At 50.1% G+C, this 18,589-nt stretch overlaps 1 protein-coding gene across 3 annotated transcripts in view; it reads right to left on the bottom strand.

Annotated features, from left to right (window-relative positions):
- Positions 1 to 168: 168 nt before the first annotated feature.
- The window catches only part of LOC113211084 (neurobeachin), a 293,174-nt gene continuing 274,753 nt past the window's right edge, over positions 169 to 18,589 (bottom strand). For all 3 annotated transcript variants that reach the window (XM_052268973.1, XM_052268975.1, XM_052268974.1), the window contains exons 33-46: positions 7,317 to 7,434; positions 6,475 to 6,693; positions 6,260 to 6,372; positions 6,026 to 6,166; positions 5,805 to 5,924; positions 5,522 to 5,674; positions 5,177 to 5,434; positions 4,897 to 5,074; positions 4,730 to 4,810; positions 4,472 to 4,645; positions 4,110 to 4,385; positions 3,832 to 4,028; positions 3,555 to 3,706; positions 169 to 3,451 (exon numbers count right to left, since the gene is read on the bottom strand). In XM_052268973.1, the coding sequence (XP_052124933.1) occupies positions 3,361 to 3,451; positions 3,555 to 3,706; positions 3,832 to 4,028; positions 4,110 to 4,385; positions 4,472 to 4,645; positions 4,730 to 4,810; positions 4,897 to 5,074; positions 5,177 to 5,434; positions 5,522 to 5,674; positions 5,805 to 5,924; positions 6,026 to 6,166; positions 6,260 to 6,372; positions 6,475 to 6,693; positions 7,317 to 7,434 (2,271 nt within the window). In that variant the 3' untranslated portion in view covers positions 169 to 3,360. The remainder of the gene's footprint in view (positions 3,452 to 3,554; positions 3,707 to 3,831; positions 4,029 to 4,109; positions 4,386 to 4,471; positions 4,646 to 4,729; positions 4,811 to 4,896; positions 5,075 to 5,176; positions 5,435 to 5,521; positions 5,675 to 5,804; positions 5,925 to 6,025; positions 6,167 to 6,259; positions 6,373 to 6,474; positions 6,694 to 7,316; positions 7,435 to 18,589) is intronic.

Here is an 18,589-nt window from a genome sequence, read left to right as displayed (position 1 = left end):
ATTTATTAAAATAGATAAATTAGGTTCGGACAAACGAGCTTCGGACAATCGGAGCCGTCTCCATGAGCTTAAGGGAATGCTGTTGGGAAGCAAGCACATGCCAGTACTATGAATTACAATGCCTCACAGGTGGACACAACAACCCCAAGGAAATAAAAATGCTCTGTAAACTTTAAAACTGTAACTTTATTACAAACGGCACAATATTATATTGTTTATTTATAGGCATCACCAATCATGTTCACAAAATAATACGGTCAAGCAATACATTGAACAAACACTACGTAGTAGTACATAGTACAGAGACCAACAAATCCAAAACCTCTGGGTCTGGGAAGCTAGGTAATCAACGTTCATTTAGTCTAAAAATGCAACAAAGCCCCATTGAACATTACACAAAAGCTAAACTAAACAAATGTACTTCAAAACTAGAAATAAAATCAAACAGAAATCACAAATGTGTGACTATAATGGTTTGTTTATAACTTGGTCTTTATTCTTATATTAATGAAGGACTGGATGGAATGCGATTTTGCATTTGTACATGTAAAGGAAAATACTTTGAGGTACCATTGAATGGTAAGTGCATAATCAAGAAAAGTGAGAATTTTGAGAAATTCTGCAGTTATATAATAGAATTTCGCTGAAAACATTTATGACTTTTACAAGTGGATATATAAAAAAGACTAACACACTTTTCTCTCCACATTTCTGTCTTACATTTAAACAGAACCAATTGGTGAAATACAAACAAGCTTGCACCAGAGAACCTAGACATTAAGTAATCATGATGAAAGATTCAAATTATGCTTTCATTTTTCAAAACAACAATATGTACACAAATATGATCATCTGCATGCAATTTTAGTTATAATTCATAATGTACTGAATTAAAACTGCATAAGAGATCTGTATATAATATTTACTACATCCATATCTTAAGTACGGTGCAGTTTACTGCACTTGAATGAAATGTGGACAGAGTTTAAGCATAAATTTCATGAGCAGTTGGAAAAAAGTATTATTAGTATAACAGTACTATGAAATATTTGGAACGGATTGATAAACATCACAAAGAAAAAAAAAAAGAACAGCCTCAGGCTTTAAAACATTTTCTAGTTTACTTGAAATGAGTTTACTTTAAGGAGCTTGTAAGTGGAAAGAAAGCTGTATCAAAGAAACTTCAACAGAAATACATCAGTAAGAGGTACCCAGCTCACAATCACAATTATGATCATTTAAAAGTCATCCGTGCAGCTGTTACTGCTATCAATAGCAAGTTATTTTGATCAAGGTATCATTCTGATGCCAAGACTAAATTGTTAGTAATACCATGTCATTCAGATGACTTCTATTTCTGACTGGGATCCAAAGATATATTTGACTAATCTCTCTTTTACAGGAAAAAAATGTTCTGAAGACTACACGATTATTTACACTTCTTATAAAGTGTTTCTAAAACATGTGGGAAGGATGGACGGCAACTTTAACAAAATAGGTACAAACATTTTGTACAACTAAACAATGTTCCCAATACTGAACAGGGTTGTCCCAACATGAGTGCATACTCACAGAAAGTTAACACAAATTCAATAATAATACAGAATACTTAATAACAATGGGAACTTAAATTTCCCTTTACAAATTGACAGAGCATAAGATACATAATAAACTTAAATACCTTTGAAATCATAAAAAGCCAACTGGCATGTAAGAAACTACAAAGCATGGTAAAAATATCATTCAATTTCTGTTACACTTTGACTCTAATAGAACAATGCTCTAATGGGATCTAGAAAACCTAGAACTTATAGTAATTCAAACAAATGTCTGGGTGTAGAAACAGACCAGATATAGTATACCAGATAGCTGACTTTAAGTGCCGCCTTAACCAGGCAACTGTAATTCTGTGTAACACAAAGCCTTATGTGTTCCCACTCTTTTTTGTCCCTGAATGCTGACTAGTGTTACACTTATGCAACATGACCAGCATAAAAATCATGGAAATGTTCTTTAAAGACTAAGCTTTCAATCAATTACTAAATTATAACTTTGAGACTATAAAATCTTAATCACAATGCTGAAGGTACCATTGCTGTTCAATACATTTTAGGATCTGTAAAAGTGGCTCAGAAAATGTTCATGATTGAATAGTTTGATGCAGTTCTTACCTCACCAACACAAAATATTAAAAACAACGCCATTATCACATTTGTAAGTACAATTGCTACTTCAATTCCTTCCCAGTACCTATAAAACCTAGTGCCCACACCATACCAAAATTATTGCAATGCTTATGCAATTTGGAATTGATGGTTAATGGCACTTTTGATAAAATTCTATTTATAACAACTAGTGTAAAAATTAAACATAAATAAACTTTGACACAAGTTACATTGACAATGTAACTGAAGATTAAAAGAGAAAAAAGAACAACAAAAGGATACCTTAAAAAAAAAAAAAAAAAGAACCATCACACAAGGTAGCGTCAGAACGTTCTCACTAAGCCATAGCCTTAATACATTTTTAATGTCTTGTAAGGGACATTGTAATACAAATAATCTCTCACATGAAGACTACCTTTATACACTGAAAAAGCAAAAGCACCCCTATCCATGAAAAACTGTCTAATCTTGTAACCTATGAACACTTTGACAGAAACAGTGATGTCAAAGGTTAAAAAATAAGAAAGCTTATAAATCTGGAGGAAAGCCATATACACCTTGGTTAACTATGGGAAATTTTTTGTGTGTCTAATCAATGAAGATTTAGATTTAGCTTTGAGTAGCACACTGCACAGCCCTACACTCTTGGCAGCAAGGTATGAATTACATGCTTACCTTTAAACAACAATAACATTTTCTTTAAATACACATGTGCTGTCACAAATTTTTGAAATTTCTCTCTCTACAATTACAAAATCTAACAATGTTATGGTACAAGTTATAGTACAAGTAAGCTCTGAAAAGCAATCCTGGACGGCCTTTTAAAAATTATATGGTTTTGGTACAATTCAGCTTCTTTGTTATTGTTTAACTAATGTTAATCTCAATTCATATTGTTGCTATTCAACCCACAACCAGTGTACTAAACAAAGGACTCTTCAATAGGCTGAAGAAATGTATGTACACATTCCACATTCCATAATGAAATTTCTAAACTGCGTTTTTTACATGGCTTGTTTGAAAATATATGGCTATCATGGATTATTTACAATTCATGTAAAATAATTGAATGCTCAGTCACTTCTTTGCATTTTTACATATTTTCCCTAGAATTCTCTTCTATCTGTAAACATTTATTTCAATTTCTGCAATAAATTTGTTTTCAAAATTTTACATTAAACGCCAGAAAGCAACTCTAATATCTCTGTTGAAATTCATGGTGCCATCTGTTGAAATCTATATGGAATACCACTATTGAGCCTGTTGCAAGTCCAGCAAGCAAAAACCTGCAAAGATAATGAGCAAAATCAGTTAGATCATTAGTCTTTAGTCACAACATGTAAATACTGTAGGATGATTAAATTTAGACGGTAAATTTATTAAACTTACTTCTGATCATGAGATAAGGCTAATGACCGGACGCTACTGTCACAAGCTGGAAAAGCGTAAAGTAGAGCAAGATTGAAGGTTCGCCATACTTCAACAATACCTTTATCTCCTCCAGTCATAACATATTCTCCATCACGGCTTAGTAATAAACACTGCAAAGACAAATAGTTTTCATCAATATAGCAGACCATATACTTGTAAGAAGATGCCTTATGATGACAAGATTTAGTAATTTGATAAACAGTAGTTATGTAGCAAAATAAAATTGAAAACCAACCTGTAAGTTATCATTATGTGCTTCATGTCGTAACCTTTTACCATTTATGGTAAAGGCTGCCACATGTCCTCGTTCATAGTTTACAACAATGACACCCTCCCTGGACATAGCTATATTTTCAGGAGATCGGAACCCTGAGGGAGGTTCCAAGCTTCGTAGAAGATCACCAAATGTTGTGTGCACCAGAACAGGCCCATCTGGAAAGTAAGTGGAAATTACAAAGACCTATAGTACAGCTTTCACAAGAAGCAAAATTCAAATCTTAAAATAAAACATACTTTGGCTGCCAGACACAACGAGACCCAATTCAGCTGAAATTACCACACTAGATATGGGTTGGTCATGACCTGTCAGTGTTGCTCTTGGAGTTGGTGTTTCCCCACTACCGCCGCCTTCTCCCACAACTGTTTGAGTACGTGCATTCCAGTGCCACAAAAGAACTGTGCAATCAGCGGACCCTGATGCAATGTAACAATCAGAAGTAATATTGCATTCTGATCTTGAAAGACAGGTGACAACCCCATAGTGACCAAATACAATCTGCACAATTTTAGCTGTAAAAAAACAAAAGCAAATAGTTTAGAAATTGAAAATAGAAATTAAAGTTACAGTTTCAAAAATAAAAATATGATAATTTTACCTGTTTCAGTTGAAAACACTCGAAAGCTATTGTCCCAAAAACCACAGGCAACGAGAAATCGGCTATCTACAGTTGTTACAAAGCAATTAGAACGCACACGCAACTTTTGGCTAAAGTTATCCCCAAGGTGTCGCCTAAGCGATGCAGAGTTGTTACTGTTGTTGTTTCCTTGTACTGTACAGAAAAGAAAAATGTGATAGCAAGGTTTTAAATTTAAAAGAGACATTTTTTTTTTTTAAAAAGAACAAAAGTACATACAAAGAACAGGATCCATTGACAGTGGTAGGTTGGCAGATGGAGTGTGAGGGGCATCTGCATAGCTTGGTGACTGGACTGATGCTAAAAGGAAAGATGCAAAGATTTTTAGTTAGTTATTGATTATTTAATCATAAGAATGCACACCCAAATAGTCCTTTATTATATACCTGCATAACTAGAATTCCATCGGTTCAAAGCAAACTGCTGGTTTGTTGTGACACTGACCACAGATGGAAGTGGCAACTGTGGATATGTGTTTGCTGATATATGACAGATAGCTGCATTTGAAGGAAACTTCATGGTCATGCACACATCTTCAGGTACACTGGAGAACATCATTGGTGACTGCAAAATAAATAAACATATTATTGGTGAATAATTAATTTTTTCAGGAGGGTTTTCACATGAATTGTTCCCTGAATAAAAATAAACAAAGAAATGCTTTACCAAGTGCATTGCAGAGCTGCGAGGGGGATGAGGCTCCATTAGCAGTTGAGATGGAGTCTGTCCAAAGTTTCTAATTTGGTTCTCTATCGCTTCCCTCATTACTGGGTCAGTGATAGATTCCATATCTACGCTGCCTTCATAGGTAAGATAATAGAAGACATTTGTAGCTCTGACAGCCTCTGGACCTCTTTGCTTGTATCCAAAAATAAGATCAATCCACTGATGAAGCTGACAAGACACAAATTCAGACTCTAGTGCCTGAAACATAAATTTTAAAATCAATAGTAAATTAGTTTAAAACATTGTGAGTTAAATTTGATTAAAAGGTTTGAACAATTCATTTACCATCCTATTGATGCGAACAAATTCTTCAGGGGATGATGCCCATGGTGGGAGTTCAACATCACTGACAACTGAACCATCTTCTTGAAGTCCCAAACGATATCGGTTGGAATTGACAAACATTTCGGGAAGGAAGAAGAACTCAGGTATCAGTTCCTGAAAAAACAAACACAAATAGAGCTTTTTCTATTTATGACTTAACTGGAAAAGTGGATTGCTAGTATGTGAAATAGCATTTGAAGTAAAGAAGTAATATTTAACTCAAACAACTTTGAAGAATACAAACCTTTACGTCTGATGTGTCACGCTGACAATTTTTCCAAGACAGTGCAACAGAAGAGAAAAGTCTGTTTGGATGGTCAAATTTACCACCTTGCAGAGCCAAAAACATTGTTGTCATAGGTTCCTAAAAGTATTAAGGTCACAGAATCAGTTTTAAGAAGGGTAAATCACTAAAATATTGTACGCTATTTAAGAGATGAAGATGGAATCAGAGAGAAAGCTTACCAATCTTATCATCCAATTCAAAACAAAGGCAGCTGTTGAATAATGAGTGCCATAGTGGAAAGGTGGTATACTTTCATGTTCCCACGTATTGTAGCGCTCTTCAAAGTAGTCCCTTCGACTTGGATTCAGAGCCCCAATAGGCTATAAATAAAGTTGCCAATAAGAATTAATGCTCTCAGCACACAAGGCTGCGTCGCCCCCCCCTCCCGTTTCCCCATTTTCCCCTATACTCACTTTAGATAAATCTCTGTAGTTGCTTGGTTGACTTAGGTCAAGTTCTCTTGACTCATAGTTGGTCAAAACCCAAGGGAAGACAGGATACTGGTTCAAATCGTTGTATGTTCGACCTAAACCAATTCAAAAAAGGTAATGCCAACCCCTCTTGAATAATATGTTTTACATTGCAAGAGAAATGTCAAACATGAAAAGTAAAGTAAGAATATTCTTACCGGCAATTGTGTTAAGGAACATCAGGTACTCGAAGTTGGAGACTTCCCGCCGCTGCCACTTGAGCGTCATGTTGGAGTTCCTCATGAGCTGCCTCGCAGACATCATGGAGGCGCGTCGAGTCTGAGGGATGCCATACTTGATGCCGACCCCCACTCTGGGCAGGGCCTTGATGATCTTCTTCACCGTGTTCGTGTCGGGGAAGGCGAACATGATGGAGGCTGCGAGGCGGAAGGAGAGAGAACAGTCGTCAGCCCGGTGGGTAGGCAACCTATTCTACGCGTGAGCCGTTTTGGCTGCTTCGAAAAGGAACCCTTTTAGCAGCTCGTCCACAACATCTACTACAATCTTGCCCTTCTTGACATAAGCAATACTTTACACCAACAGTGTCGGGCGTTTTTATAAAGGTCTGCAGCTTGTGGGACTGAGACACAGCGCCAACACAAACATTTCTGTAAATGCGACAGCCAAATCCCTCCGATTAGCTGACTAGGTAAGCGACGTTTTCTGAGGGCATTCCCCCTACCTTTTTTTGTGCCCTTACAGCCCATTCTTCTCAAACTTCACACCAACAAAAAATGTCGGCTTGGTCTTATTTGTTCAAGACCGAAGACTAAAAGGTGGATCCCAAAAAATGTCGGGAATGATCTTATTTGTTCAAGACCGAAGACGAAAAGGTGGATCCACCACCCCGAGTTTATTCTCAGGTGTGTTCTCAAGGACTACGAATTGAAAATGTATCTTCTAAATTGTGGCCGAACTGCTGTCAGAACTACATAGGGCACTCATCCAATCCAAAACAATATAAAAAGTTCCTTAAAATAATCTCTGTCGGTGTACTTACTACGGCTGGCAAGGAATATTTCGATGGCAGTGTTCTGGAGAAGGAAACGCCTGGAGAAGATGGCACGCACCTCGGAAAAGTACCATTTTCCGTGCAGATGGTCGCAGTACTTGAGAACCTGAAGCAAAAAGAAACAAAATGGCGTTCTTTACAGTCTGATCGGCCAGTGCGAACAGCAAGGGGTAAAGGTGAACACAGTGAACATCCATCGAGAGGGTAGGCACACTCGCAACACAGTTGTTGCGCGTGCATTTTTTTTTTTAAATACTGAAATGTATTTTTCAAGCTCACGTCTCTTTATTTCTCTTTGCCACCGCACCAAGACACGGCGAATTCAGATGCAGAGGAGGCCGGGGTTATCCGACTTTTGCTTACGGGGACGATAATTATTCAAAGAGCAAAGACGGAGCCAAGCTCTCAAAAGCGACGGCGGCGCAGGGCCGAGCGGGGCCGGGGGGCCGGGGCGGGGGCCGAGAGGCGAGGGGGCCGGGCCCAAAGTGCACGATAAATCTGCCTATAAACGAAAACAAGGACAAAGCGACGTTCAAATGTTTACTGCCGGGCCGGGGAATGCAGCACCGGGCGAGGCGTGTCGTCTGCTGCAGAGTCTGCACCCTGCACCCCTGCACCACGGACACCTACCCTATTTATAGGCTGTCAAACTCGTGGAGAAGTCACGGTTAGCGTAAAATTTCCTCCAGTATTTTGGCAAACACGGCACACGGCACAAGTAAGGATGCCCCTACCTATACCCTCAACTGGAAAATCCACAACGTCAGTACAAGAAAACAAAACTAAATGAAAAAACTGAGCATCCTTTTTTGTTTTTTAAAACCAGCATAACTATTCTGTAAATACTTTGAACGGTAGTAAATCGGGTTAGCTTAGAACCAAGGCTCAAACTGAGAACAATGTAGGCTGTTCCAACTTAACATATATTTCTTAAAATATAAATCTATTTTTCTGCCTGCCCAGCCCAGCCCACCTGCCGTGGAGCAGCAGCAGCCTATGGTCCTGCGGCAACCAGGAGCCGGCCGCGGCTGGTCCTGCGGGGCGTCCCACCGGCGCGGCGCCACCGCGGAGCGCGTGCGGCAGCGTGCGGCTCTCGGGACCTTGTTCCGATGTCCGCTTTATTAACACCGTCTATTACGGAGATCAACGGCGCCTCGCTCCGCCCCGTCCCGCCCCGGCCGCGCCGCTACAAGGCTCACGTATTTGAACTAGAGCTCGTGCAAGGAGTATTAGTCATGCGGACGCAGCCCAGCAGCCTACTGGAGCAGGGGCAGCCAGCCACCCTGAGCGAGCAGCCACCGATCTCAAAGCGTTGCAAAGTTTTTCATGTAAAAAGGTTATTCACCAAGAACCCCTCTACCTACGTTTATAGTATACCCTGCAAGTAGTCTCTCTACGCTCACGGCTCCCAGGGCGTTCGGCGTGACAGTGACTGACGGAGAGCGGCACCGGGACCGCGGGGGACGACAAACCCGCCCGACGGGACGGACGACGACGGGGGGAATAAAACGTTACAGCGGAGCGCTCCGCGAAACGTTACAACAAACGACAGGTCCTGTATCGTAACTCGCCGTGCGCGGTGTCGTAGTTAGTACGCGGGACGCGCAGACTGCGCCAAGTAATTGCGCAGTAAAATTTTCACACGGCAATAGGATAATGTATATTCCTCAAGTTTCTTATAAAAACCGTGTTCTTTTCGAAGAGCTGCCGTGGCCAGCTAGGTGGCGTAATTACTTATCACTCAACATACCGGGTGTAACTGTGAATGCGCAGCAGTGTTGCGGGTTTGCCTACCCAATTCGCCCGCAAGGCGCCATGGCCCCTGCAGCCCTGGCGGGTATGCAATCCCGCAACACTGCTGCGCATTCACAGTTACACCCGGTACATCGGCAGGGGTTGTTATTTGAACACGTTGTGTCTAAGGAGGGGGATTACAAAAAGGTGAAAGGTATGCCGTTTTCCACAAAGCATGTCAACTGAGTCATATCGGACTCGAAGGACTAAAGTAAAGTACACCTCACTGCAGATCGGGCTTTGTATTAGGTGCGCTTTTCCTTCGTTGGTTTTCGTCGCTTGCGGTAACTTATTCGGGGGCGAGGTGTTTCACCAAAGAGGGCCTGCTCGCTGGGCCTGGCGCAGCTGGGGCCGACTCGCCCGAGCCTCGCCTTGCCGGTGTAAAAGGCTTTCGATGTCTTTGGTCCGACGGCGTTGGGGCCGGGGCCTCTCCCGCGCGCGTCGCCAAGCGAGCGAAATCAATCATTTCCCTTTTATTTTTATTTTAACTGCCCAGACCCCTACCCCCTCATCCCGTCTACCACCTCGGCTGCAAAATCCGCGAAAATGCCGAGTTATTTCCTGCGCGTGGCTTTTGTTTTCGGCACAGCCCGCTCTTTAGCTGCCGCCACCGCTGCTGCTGCTGTTTTAGAGGGAATTCGGCCTTCTCGCCGAGGCGGCGGCGGCGGCACCCTGCGCTCCGAGAGGTGTGGGGCGGCGTGGCGGGGAGAGGAGTGTACCAGCCAGCTCTTTCTCTCAACCTCTCTCTTTCTCTCTCTCTCCTTGCCTCTCACGTTCTCTCTCTTCCTCTCTCTGCACACTGGCGAGCTCCGCCCCCCTCCGGCCGACGCCTGCGCCGCCGCGCCGGGCGTAACCGTGGCCGCCATCTTGAATTCCAGCATTGATCGGGCGGGGATCGGGAGGGCCTCGGTGCGGCTGGGGGCGGCTCGCGGCATGGCACCAACATGGCCAAAACACCGCGGCACCAACGTATACTCCACCGCGCACAAGGATCCGGTGCGTGCCACTTATTCGTGGTCATGCTGTGTGCGTATACTGCACAAATACTGATGCGTCCGGAGGATGCGATTTGCCGCTGTCCTTCTGACCACTTGCACATTAAGGCGGTAGGTATTCCGCGCACACGCAGGCAGGCCGTCACACTAGAGCCATGTATAGGACTCTACGTCTCACAGGCCGTCACGCAGACTGCAGTTTCTGCGTGCATGAGCGGGTTCGCCCCTAAACTGTGGTCGTGGTGGCGGCTTATGGCCCCGAGCGAGTAGGCAAACCGTCCGCACGAAGGGCATGCAGTGCGGTATCGTATCGTCCACCTGGCATATCACTACGCGGAAACTATGCCTTTTTACACCTGAGTTTTGTACACTGCGAGGTTGTGTGTATATAACGTGGTATACGTCCACAAGGATTCAGTGTACAGGCTTTCTGCGGTCGGGGCAGAACACACCGACGGCGATGAGCTCATCATCGCCACCTCGGTGAGCAGCCCGGCGACGCAGCAGTGCGGGTGAGGCTGATGCACTCGGACAATGCACGAGATGCGTCACTCCCCCGAGTACACGCGTTCGCTGCGTCCGTGCGTGCGTGTGAGTGGTAGAGTGAGAGTGTGCTCTACAGAGCAGGGTAGACCCTTACCCTATCTATACCACAAAATAGAGCAGTGCGCTCACGACAAACAAACTCGCGACAGGAGCGTTATTGGAGCACCTATCTCGCGCTGTCTCTGTCCCCCCTCATAAACAGAGTCGCAATCCACCCCTCCTCCCTCTCCCTCTTTCTCTCTCCATCTCTCTCTTTCTCCTTCGGGGGCCTCAAATGTCATTATCCACTTCAATGAGATGTGTCTATTGTTGTCCATTTTGTAAAGCACTCCCGACGCTCTGCGGCCCGACGCGCGGTGCTGCATCCTCACGCGTCGCTGGGCCCGAGCAGCCCGAGCGAGCAGCGCTGGTGAGGGGGAGGAGGAGGGACAAGGACGGAGTGAGGTACAAGTAAAACTCATGACCGAAGTCGAGGGGTAAACGGATCATTCCTCCACAGCTCGCCCGGTGGGTTAGGGGTTAGGGTTAGGGGGAATCCCGTTCGCGCTCTCTCCCCTCCTCCACCACCCCTTAATTTGACAAAGATATACTGTGCTGCGCCGAATCGGACAGATTCAGACCTCGAGGAACCACTTCGGAACCAGCCAGGCGAAGGGCTGACTTTCCTCTTTTCCGCTCATTTTTCGACCATTTTTGCACAGTTTTGTGTTTTCCAACCTAGCATTATGCAGTAGAAAGTGATATCGCGTAGAGTGATAACTTTTCTGAAACGGCTCGATTTTTTAAAATAAAAGCTGAGTATGGCAAAGAAAGGCGGAGGCGACGGCTTTGGGAAGGCGCGCAGGGCAGAAAGGGCCGTTTGCGAAAACAGAACGGGTCGAGTGGTGATCGCGGACGCGCATGCCCTCTCGGTGGGGAGGAAACCGTCGGGAGGGATGACTGTCGCAATGAAACATGTATGGTTTAGTTTCCGGTCCAGGGATTTTTCATCCCCAACGGAGCCTGCTCCCCGCCGCCCCACCCCCCACTCCCCGGTAATCCTCGTGTAATGTACCAGTAATTTGGTCCGGGGCGCGCGGGTGGTGGACGCTGGGGAGGGTGCTCGGCGGAGCGAGGGGAGAGAGAGAAGGGGAGGTCGAGAAGAAATCATTTTGTTCGAGTTGCTGCTTCTTTGTTTAGTTTTTTCCTGTTTTGGTTGCTCTTTTCCTCCCCCCCTCCGCAACACACAGGAAACAATGACATCAAATATACGTTGTTGTTTTGGTTGTAGTCTAGTCGTCTCGAGGTATTGTCGTAATCTTTTGGGTCCAAATCCACGTTGGGCGGGCGACGGGCGCGATGTTGTGCGGCCGAGGGCGGGGGTGGCCCGCGCGGAGTGCACGGCGGGGACCGCGCCGCGGACAACCCGACCGGAGAGGTGATAGGAGCATAGGGAAGGGCTTGGGCGCGACTCGAAAGTACTTGTTGTTGTCTTATCGCGGCCGATTATGGAAGTCGGCCGACAGCAGTGACGTGACGCTTGCAGCCCGTGACTCCAGCAGCAGGAGGACGGGGGCGCCCACCCCACGTCCACGTGGGGAGCAAAGTTCAAATGAGCCCCCTCTGGGTGGACCTTTCGCTGCCATTGATAAGGGCTGGAGCAGCGCCGTCCGACACCAGTGCACATTGGGCCGGCGCTGCAGCAACACCAGAGCACTGCATCCTCATCGCCATCGCCATCATGAGCAACTACATCTACGAGCTTCGCCTGCTCGCCCGCGCCGAGCGCCAACTGCGCCTCACGGAGGACTACTTCCGACGGCGCCTGGTGGCCGTCCGGACCACGAGCCCCGCGCACGCCTACCTCCAGGCCGCAGTCAAGCAGTGTTCCGCCCTCATCTCAGAAACGATTTCCACGCGGCAGGGTCTCATCAGGGAAGTCCGCGCCAGCAGTCGACATCGCACAGCCATCTCCATCGCCATCGCCCGCCGGTGGCGCAGCCTTGCACCCGTCCGAGCTGCCGGAGCACGGCGCGGCCCGCGGTGCATCCTCTGCGCCGCCGCCGCTCAACCGCAGGGGTGGCCCCGCCGCGCTGCACCAGCTGCACCACCACCACCACCAGGCCGACGACGACTGCGCGCCGCCGCAGCCGCCCCCTGTGAGCCCGAGCTGATTGAACTAGAGAGCGAACCCTGATCGACGACACCGCAGCCTCGCCGGCACGTATAAGGTTAGCACACAGTGACAGGGATGATTACACACTGTTGTTGTACTATATTTTTAGATATAATAAATAATGTATTGACATTATATATGAACTGCATTTCTTACAAACCCTGAACCATGCGAGCCAAAGACCTCTGTGAGTAAATGAATAACAACACGCTACACGCATAATTATTGCAAAATAATGAGGCATTTCACAATATAAAAAGTAGAGCCACACACCTACACGATACGGAGGCAAGTGTAAGCCCTCTCGTTTTATACGCAGAGTATGTGCGTGGATATGTGTTAAATGAATTGAATAAGATCACAAGTATAACAACGTAGTCAAACACCTACATATTAATGGAGGCAAGTGTAAGTCCTACCATACAACCAGCATTCACCCTGGAAAATCCCTGAAGCTGCACCCGAGGTGGTTTCCCTGGCGCCTGGCACCTTTCCCGAAGTTTCTACAACGCTTCCCTGAAGCTTCCCTTAAGCTTCTCTGGACCATCCCAGGAGCCTCCATACAGACCGTGAAGCAGCCCAAGTCCTTCTCTGGAGCCTTCCTGGAGTAGCATCCCTGGTTTCCTTTTTAGAGCTTCTCCGTAGCTTTCCTTGCAGCCTCGCCGAAGCCTCCGTGCGAAGCTTCCCCCGAGCATCCCTGGAGCTCCATTACACCCCCACAACAACAAGGCTGGAGCGGTCTGGAGCCGGGCCGGGGAGGGGTGGGCCGGCTGCCAGGGCATGAGTGTCGCGTTGCATTGTGAGGCCTGCGAAGGTCGTGATTGACACTTGAAAAGCCGTCGAAAGAGAGCGACACGCCGTGGCAGGGCGTGGCGGGGCGTGGCGGGGGCTAATCTCGGTTGCATCACGGAGGCGGCGGCGGAGGGTGGATGCCGCGCGCCGATGAGTCCCGGACCCGGGCCGCGCGACGGGCAGCTTGTTCAAGGCAAAGCCGCTCCGAGCCGCTCCGCCCGGCCGCGGCCAGAACCACCTGGAGCTGGAGTGCCCCACCACCAGAAAGGGGATCACACTAACGCGACCAGACCGCAGCCAGCCCCGAAATAAAGGGAAATCACGAAGAACAGGACAAAGTCACCACTGCTCTACAGATAGTGCGTTAGATCCGCTAATAACTGCATCTCTGCACTGCTCGGGGGCCGGCTTGGACGTGGAGGGAGGGACCCGGAGAGAACGGAAAGTCCTCCTGGACCTACTACTAGAGGGGAGGGCGGGGGCAGCTGGAGCAGAACGCCATGACATGTGCACGGCGGGCCGGGCGGCGCGCGGCGAGCAGAAACACGATCTGCGCCGACAAACAGCTCACCAGCGCCGCGCGCGCAGTACAGTCGGTACCCTGCCGAAAAACACTCGGCCGACGCCGAAATATATTAGTGTTCTTTTCAGCCGCCGCATACAGCTTGGAAATCGAGGCAGACATTTTATTTTTATTTTTCATTTAGCAGGGTAGCGTAAATAAGTGAGCAAGAGCAAAGGTCCTCCTCCTTCAGGCCCTCCTGTGCCTGGTCCCGCGGCCACCCTGGACCGCAGAGTGGACCATAATCACAATGCGCGGCCTTGCCTCCCTCCCTGAGCCACCCCTCCCCCCACCCGCTATGATGACGGACTTGTCACCACTCCGCTCCCACACGGCTCTCTCTAGTTGTTGTTGTTGTTGTTGTTGTTGTTGTTGTTGTTATTGTGTGTTGTGCTGGTGTTGTCATTGTCGTGTTTTGTGTCACCACGCCGTCGTCATTGTCGAGCCCTGCTCCACCGCAGCGCGTGCGCCGCCGGCCAGCGCAGCAGGGGACCTTCAGTATTGTGGCGCAGAAAGACTCTATCCGCTAAACCCAAGCAAAACGAAGGCGGCGCAGTCCTCGCTCCAGCCTCCAACTTGAATGTCCGCGGATGGCTCCAAGACGTTTGGCTTGCGGTTGTCGATGTCGTTCAGGCAGGGTGACCCACTGCTTGGAGTCCCCTGAGAGCGCGGGCGCGGGCGCGCGTGGTCCGCGCCGGCAGTGATAAGGCCCGTCGGGTGGTGCGTGCCCGCGCACAGCCCGGCCCGCTCACCGCCCCGCCCCGAACGGCACGCGCCCGCCCGCGCTAATCGCGGCACTCCGCGCACCGCACCGCGCCGTGCGCGGACGCCCAGCAGAACGCACCCCCCGAAGTCACCCTTCTCGCCACGAGGACCGCGGTCAATGTTGACCTATAAGGTTTATGCGGCCCTCAACGACCTGTGTGATACACCGCTACTACATAACCCCCCAAAATATTGGTGTTCTTTCCAACTTAAAAGATTATTTTAGAAAATAACAACATTCCAGTCTGTTCTGAATAGCCAAATCTGTGGCACGGAAAGTAGCCGCTGGTTTTTTGTTATTTATTTTTCCAGAGTGCCGTCCGGAGGTGCTAGCTGGAGCTGGACCGGAGGAGGGTGCGTGAGGGCGCCGCGTTCATCAAACTTCCATAACTCACCGCTGAGTGCCGCGCCCGGCCGCGCGCGCGCCCCACCTGGCGAGCCTCCCACAGTTATTCACCTCCGCGATCTGCGCCGCGCCGCGCGCTGCGGCGGTCCGCGGCCGCGACCATCTGCCGGCCGGGCGGCGCGCACCGCGTGCACCCTCCGCGCGGCCCAATCGCCCGGGACAATCTCAGAGCAGAACCACCTCATCCTCCTCCCCTTGCCCGTCCTCGTCGTCCTCGCCCTTGTCCTCCTCCTCGTCCTCGTTGTCCTCGCCCTCGTCCTCCACCTCCTCACCTCCTCCTCGACGCAGAGCGAGTGTGTGCTGCTGTGTTGCTGGACACGACACTTTATGATTCGCTCTCTGAGGTAGAGAGGGTATAATGGTGGTTATATTGGACCTGGACGATGACGGCGACACAGCAGCAGCAGCAGCGAGACGCGCCGTTACGGCCGACCGGCAGCGACACACATCACATCGGCGCGGGAACGATATCCGCGATATCTATGCGCGAATATACGGGCAAGCTCAGTGTCGTCAATAAAGATTCACTTGGAATGCACTTAGCGCTCATATGTACACACAGCACGTGCCCCCCAGGGCCTGTGTGAGTGTGCGTGTGTGTGAGTTAGGGTGGGTGTGTGAGTGAGTGAGCGTGTGTGCGTGTTTGTGTTGTGTTACTACTGGTTGATACCGGGTGATGGCGTGCCACCCTCTCATCGGGGTGCAGTCGCGGGGCGGGCGGCGCCCCGGGCGATGAGCAGCAGGGGGAGGCGGGGAAGGGGGGGAGGCGGCCGGGGAAGCACCACCACCACCGCCCCGCCGCGCCACCGCCCGGCAGCAGCCAGGGGTTGCCAGCCAAGGGGGGAGGGAGGCGAGATACAAGTGCAGTTATGAATTGTTGATTTGACAGCGCGTATAAATCTAAGCTCGGTTAGCGCGCCCCGGGGGCGCGCGCGCCGCCCGCGGCCGGGCCAGAGGGCACCGTCAGCAGCCGTGGTGGTGGACACGGGGACACGACCACGGCGTTTGTAGAGGCATCGGCGTTCAGCCGGGTGTACCGGTCCGACGTACACCGGGAGTGCCTCTTATGCTCACTATTGCGCGCTCCACTTTCGCCATCCCTTGGCCATCGGTAGGCATATTGTTGTTGGGATGCTATCGGAGGAGTATCGCTGTCGGCGATGACGGTTGCGAAAACAGTCTCGTGGCGTGGCGTGGCACGGCGCAGCAATCGAATCACTTTCCACCACCCCAGGGCGTCCCGACCAGAGCAGCGGTAATGCTCCTCGTAATCAAATTTGGCGCCCCACCCCGCAACACCACGCCACGCCACGCCACGGTCCGCTGCAGTCGGCCCCGGCAACGGGAGCAGACCAAGAGCGACGTCGCCGTGCTCGCCTCCCCGCGGCATATATACGGCCCCGGCAACGTGTGGGGAGGCCGTGCAGGGCGTCACCATGGCAACGGAGTAATGTATCCGGAGACCAGGGAGACAGATCAGGATCCCCGATAGCACAGGTGGGCGAGCGGACCAGGTGAGGCCGCGCCGACCGGCCGACCGACCGACGGGCGGACCGGGCAGACAGGCGGGCGGACAGAGGGACGCACGAGGTGAAAATAAAGACAACAGCGTTATAAAGAGCGCGGTTGTGGAGTGGCGGAGGAACGCGGAGGTACCCCAATAAGAGTGATGGGGAGTATAAACCCGGGGCTTGTTAAAAAGGGGCGACCGGGGATGAATAGAGGACAGGTGCCCGGGCCGGCCCGGGCGCAGTATAAGTCCGACATAGAGAGCATCAGCCCCTAAAACCCCCTCGCCGCGTCCCTCGCAGGTCGCACCAAAACCTTCGGACCCTCTCCCCCGCGCCCCGCGCCCCCTCACCCGCCGCCTCCTCCTTCACTCCTCCCATCCGAAATAAAGAAAAGAGAAAAAGGCGTGTGCTGCTGGCCGAGAGAGAAAACAAAGGACAGATCATTATCTGGCGCGCTGTGCTTGGCCCACCGGGCCTCGGGGAGGGAAGGGGGCAGCGGGGACCTCTCTTCTGGGGTGTCGCCCGGGCCAAACCTCTAGGGTGGCCACCGCAACGCCTCGCCCGGCCGACCCGAGTGGCCACCCTAAGCACCCTACGACACTCGCGCCAGAGAGAACAAAACTTGCAGCGGCCAATACGAGACATCGTATAGCCGGAACAACCGAACGAATCCACGCAAGGACGACGAGGACGTCGTCGGCGACCACTTTCCCCCGGCGGGCGGGGCGGGCGGGGCGGCCCTTATATGCACTATTTGAGTGTTGGCGTCGCGACTCGCGGGCCTCGGGAGGCCTGGGCCCTTTATTTATGGGGGGGACCCGGAGCCGAGGCCGAGCCCTGGCCGGGCGACGGGCCGCCAGCCCGGCTCCGGGGACCCGTATCAGTTTCATCTCAACGTGTCGCCGGAGCAGGTCCGGGCCCCGGAGTACGTACCGGAGTGGGTTGAGCACAACAGGCGGGACACGGAGAAGGCCCCGGACCGGCAGGAATGTCCTCTCCTCCTCCTCCTCCTCCTCCTCTTTACTCGACGGGGTTCAAATAAGCAGCGACGCGTTCAAAAACTCCGGTGAGCGGTGAGGAGAGGAGAGAGCGCTGGAAGGGAAGGGAAGGGAAAGGGGGAGGGGAAAGCGTGTGACAGCTGAATGTCGCGAGCGGGGACCCGAGGAGGGCCGAGTGCTGAGGCAGGAGGAGGGAGAGAAGAAAAAGAAGGAAAGTCGGTAGGAGTTGTCGCCACCGCTGTCAGCGGCGGCGCGAACATATTTTAGACGCATAATAATCAATTCTCCTTCTCGCCGGTGCCCTGCTATGCCCTGCCGCCGCGGAGTGCCCAGCGCGCGCGCCGCACCGCGGCGAGGGTCTGTACACGGCCCTACTGCTGCGAGTAGAGAGGAAAAACATACGAAGATGGCGCGCACTCGTTCTGCCCGAGAAGAAGACGGAGGAGAAAGAGAAGGAGGAGCGGGAGGAGGTGTCGTGTGATTTGTGGCGGCCGTCCGTGGGGTGATGAGTCATTCCACGACGACGGGAATTTGAGGAATAAAGAAATTATTAAGGCGCCGCGCCCCACCGCGCAGCCCAGCCCAGCCCCGCCCCGCCAGGTCCCGCCCCGCGACGCCCCGCTGCGGAAATGAGTGTTGAAGTGTTTGGCTTTGGTTTGCCGCCCGGCTGCCTCTTAATGGACGCTTCTCTGTTCAAGCGGCGCTAATTCGTGACGGGGGAGGGAAGGGGTCGAGGG

This window comes from Frankliniella occidentalis, unplaced genomic scaffold (assembly GCF_000697945.3).
Source record: "Frankliniella occidentalis isolate FOCC.00 unplaced genomic scaffold, Focc_3.1 Scaffold80, whole genome shotgun sequence".
NCBI classification, from domain to species: Eukaryota; Metazoa; Arthropoda; class Insecta; order Thysanoptera; family Thripidae; genus Frankliniella; species Frankliniella occidentalis.
This window is presented reverse-complemented; position numbering and strand designations above follow the sequence as displayed.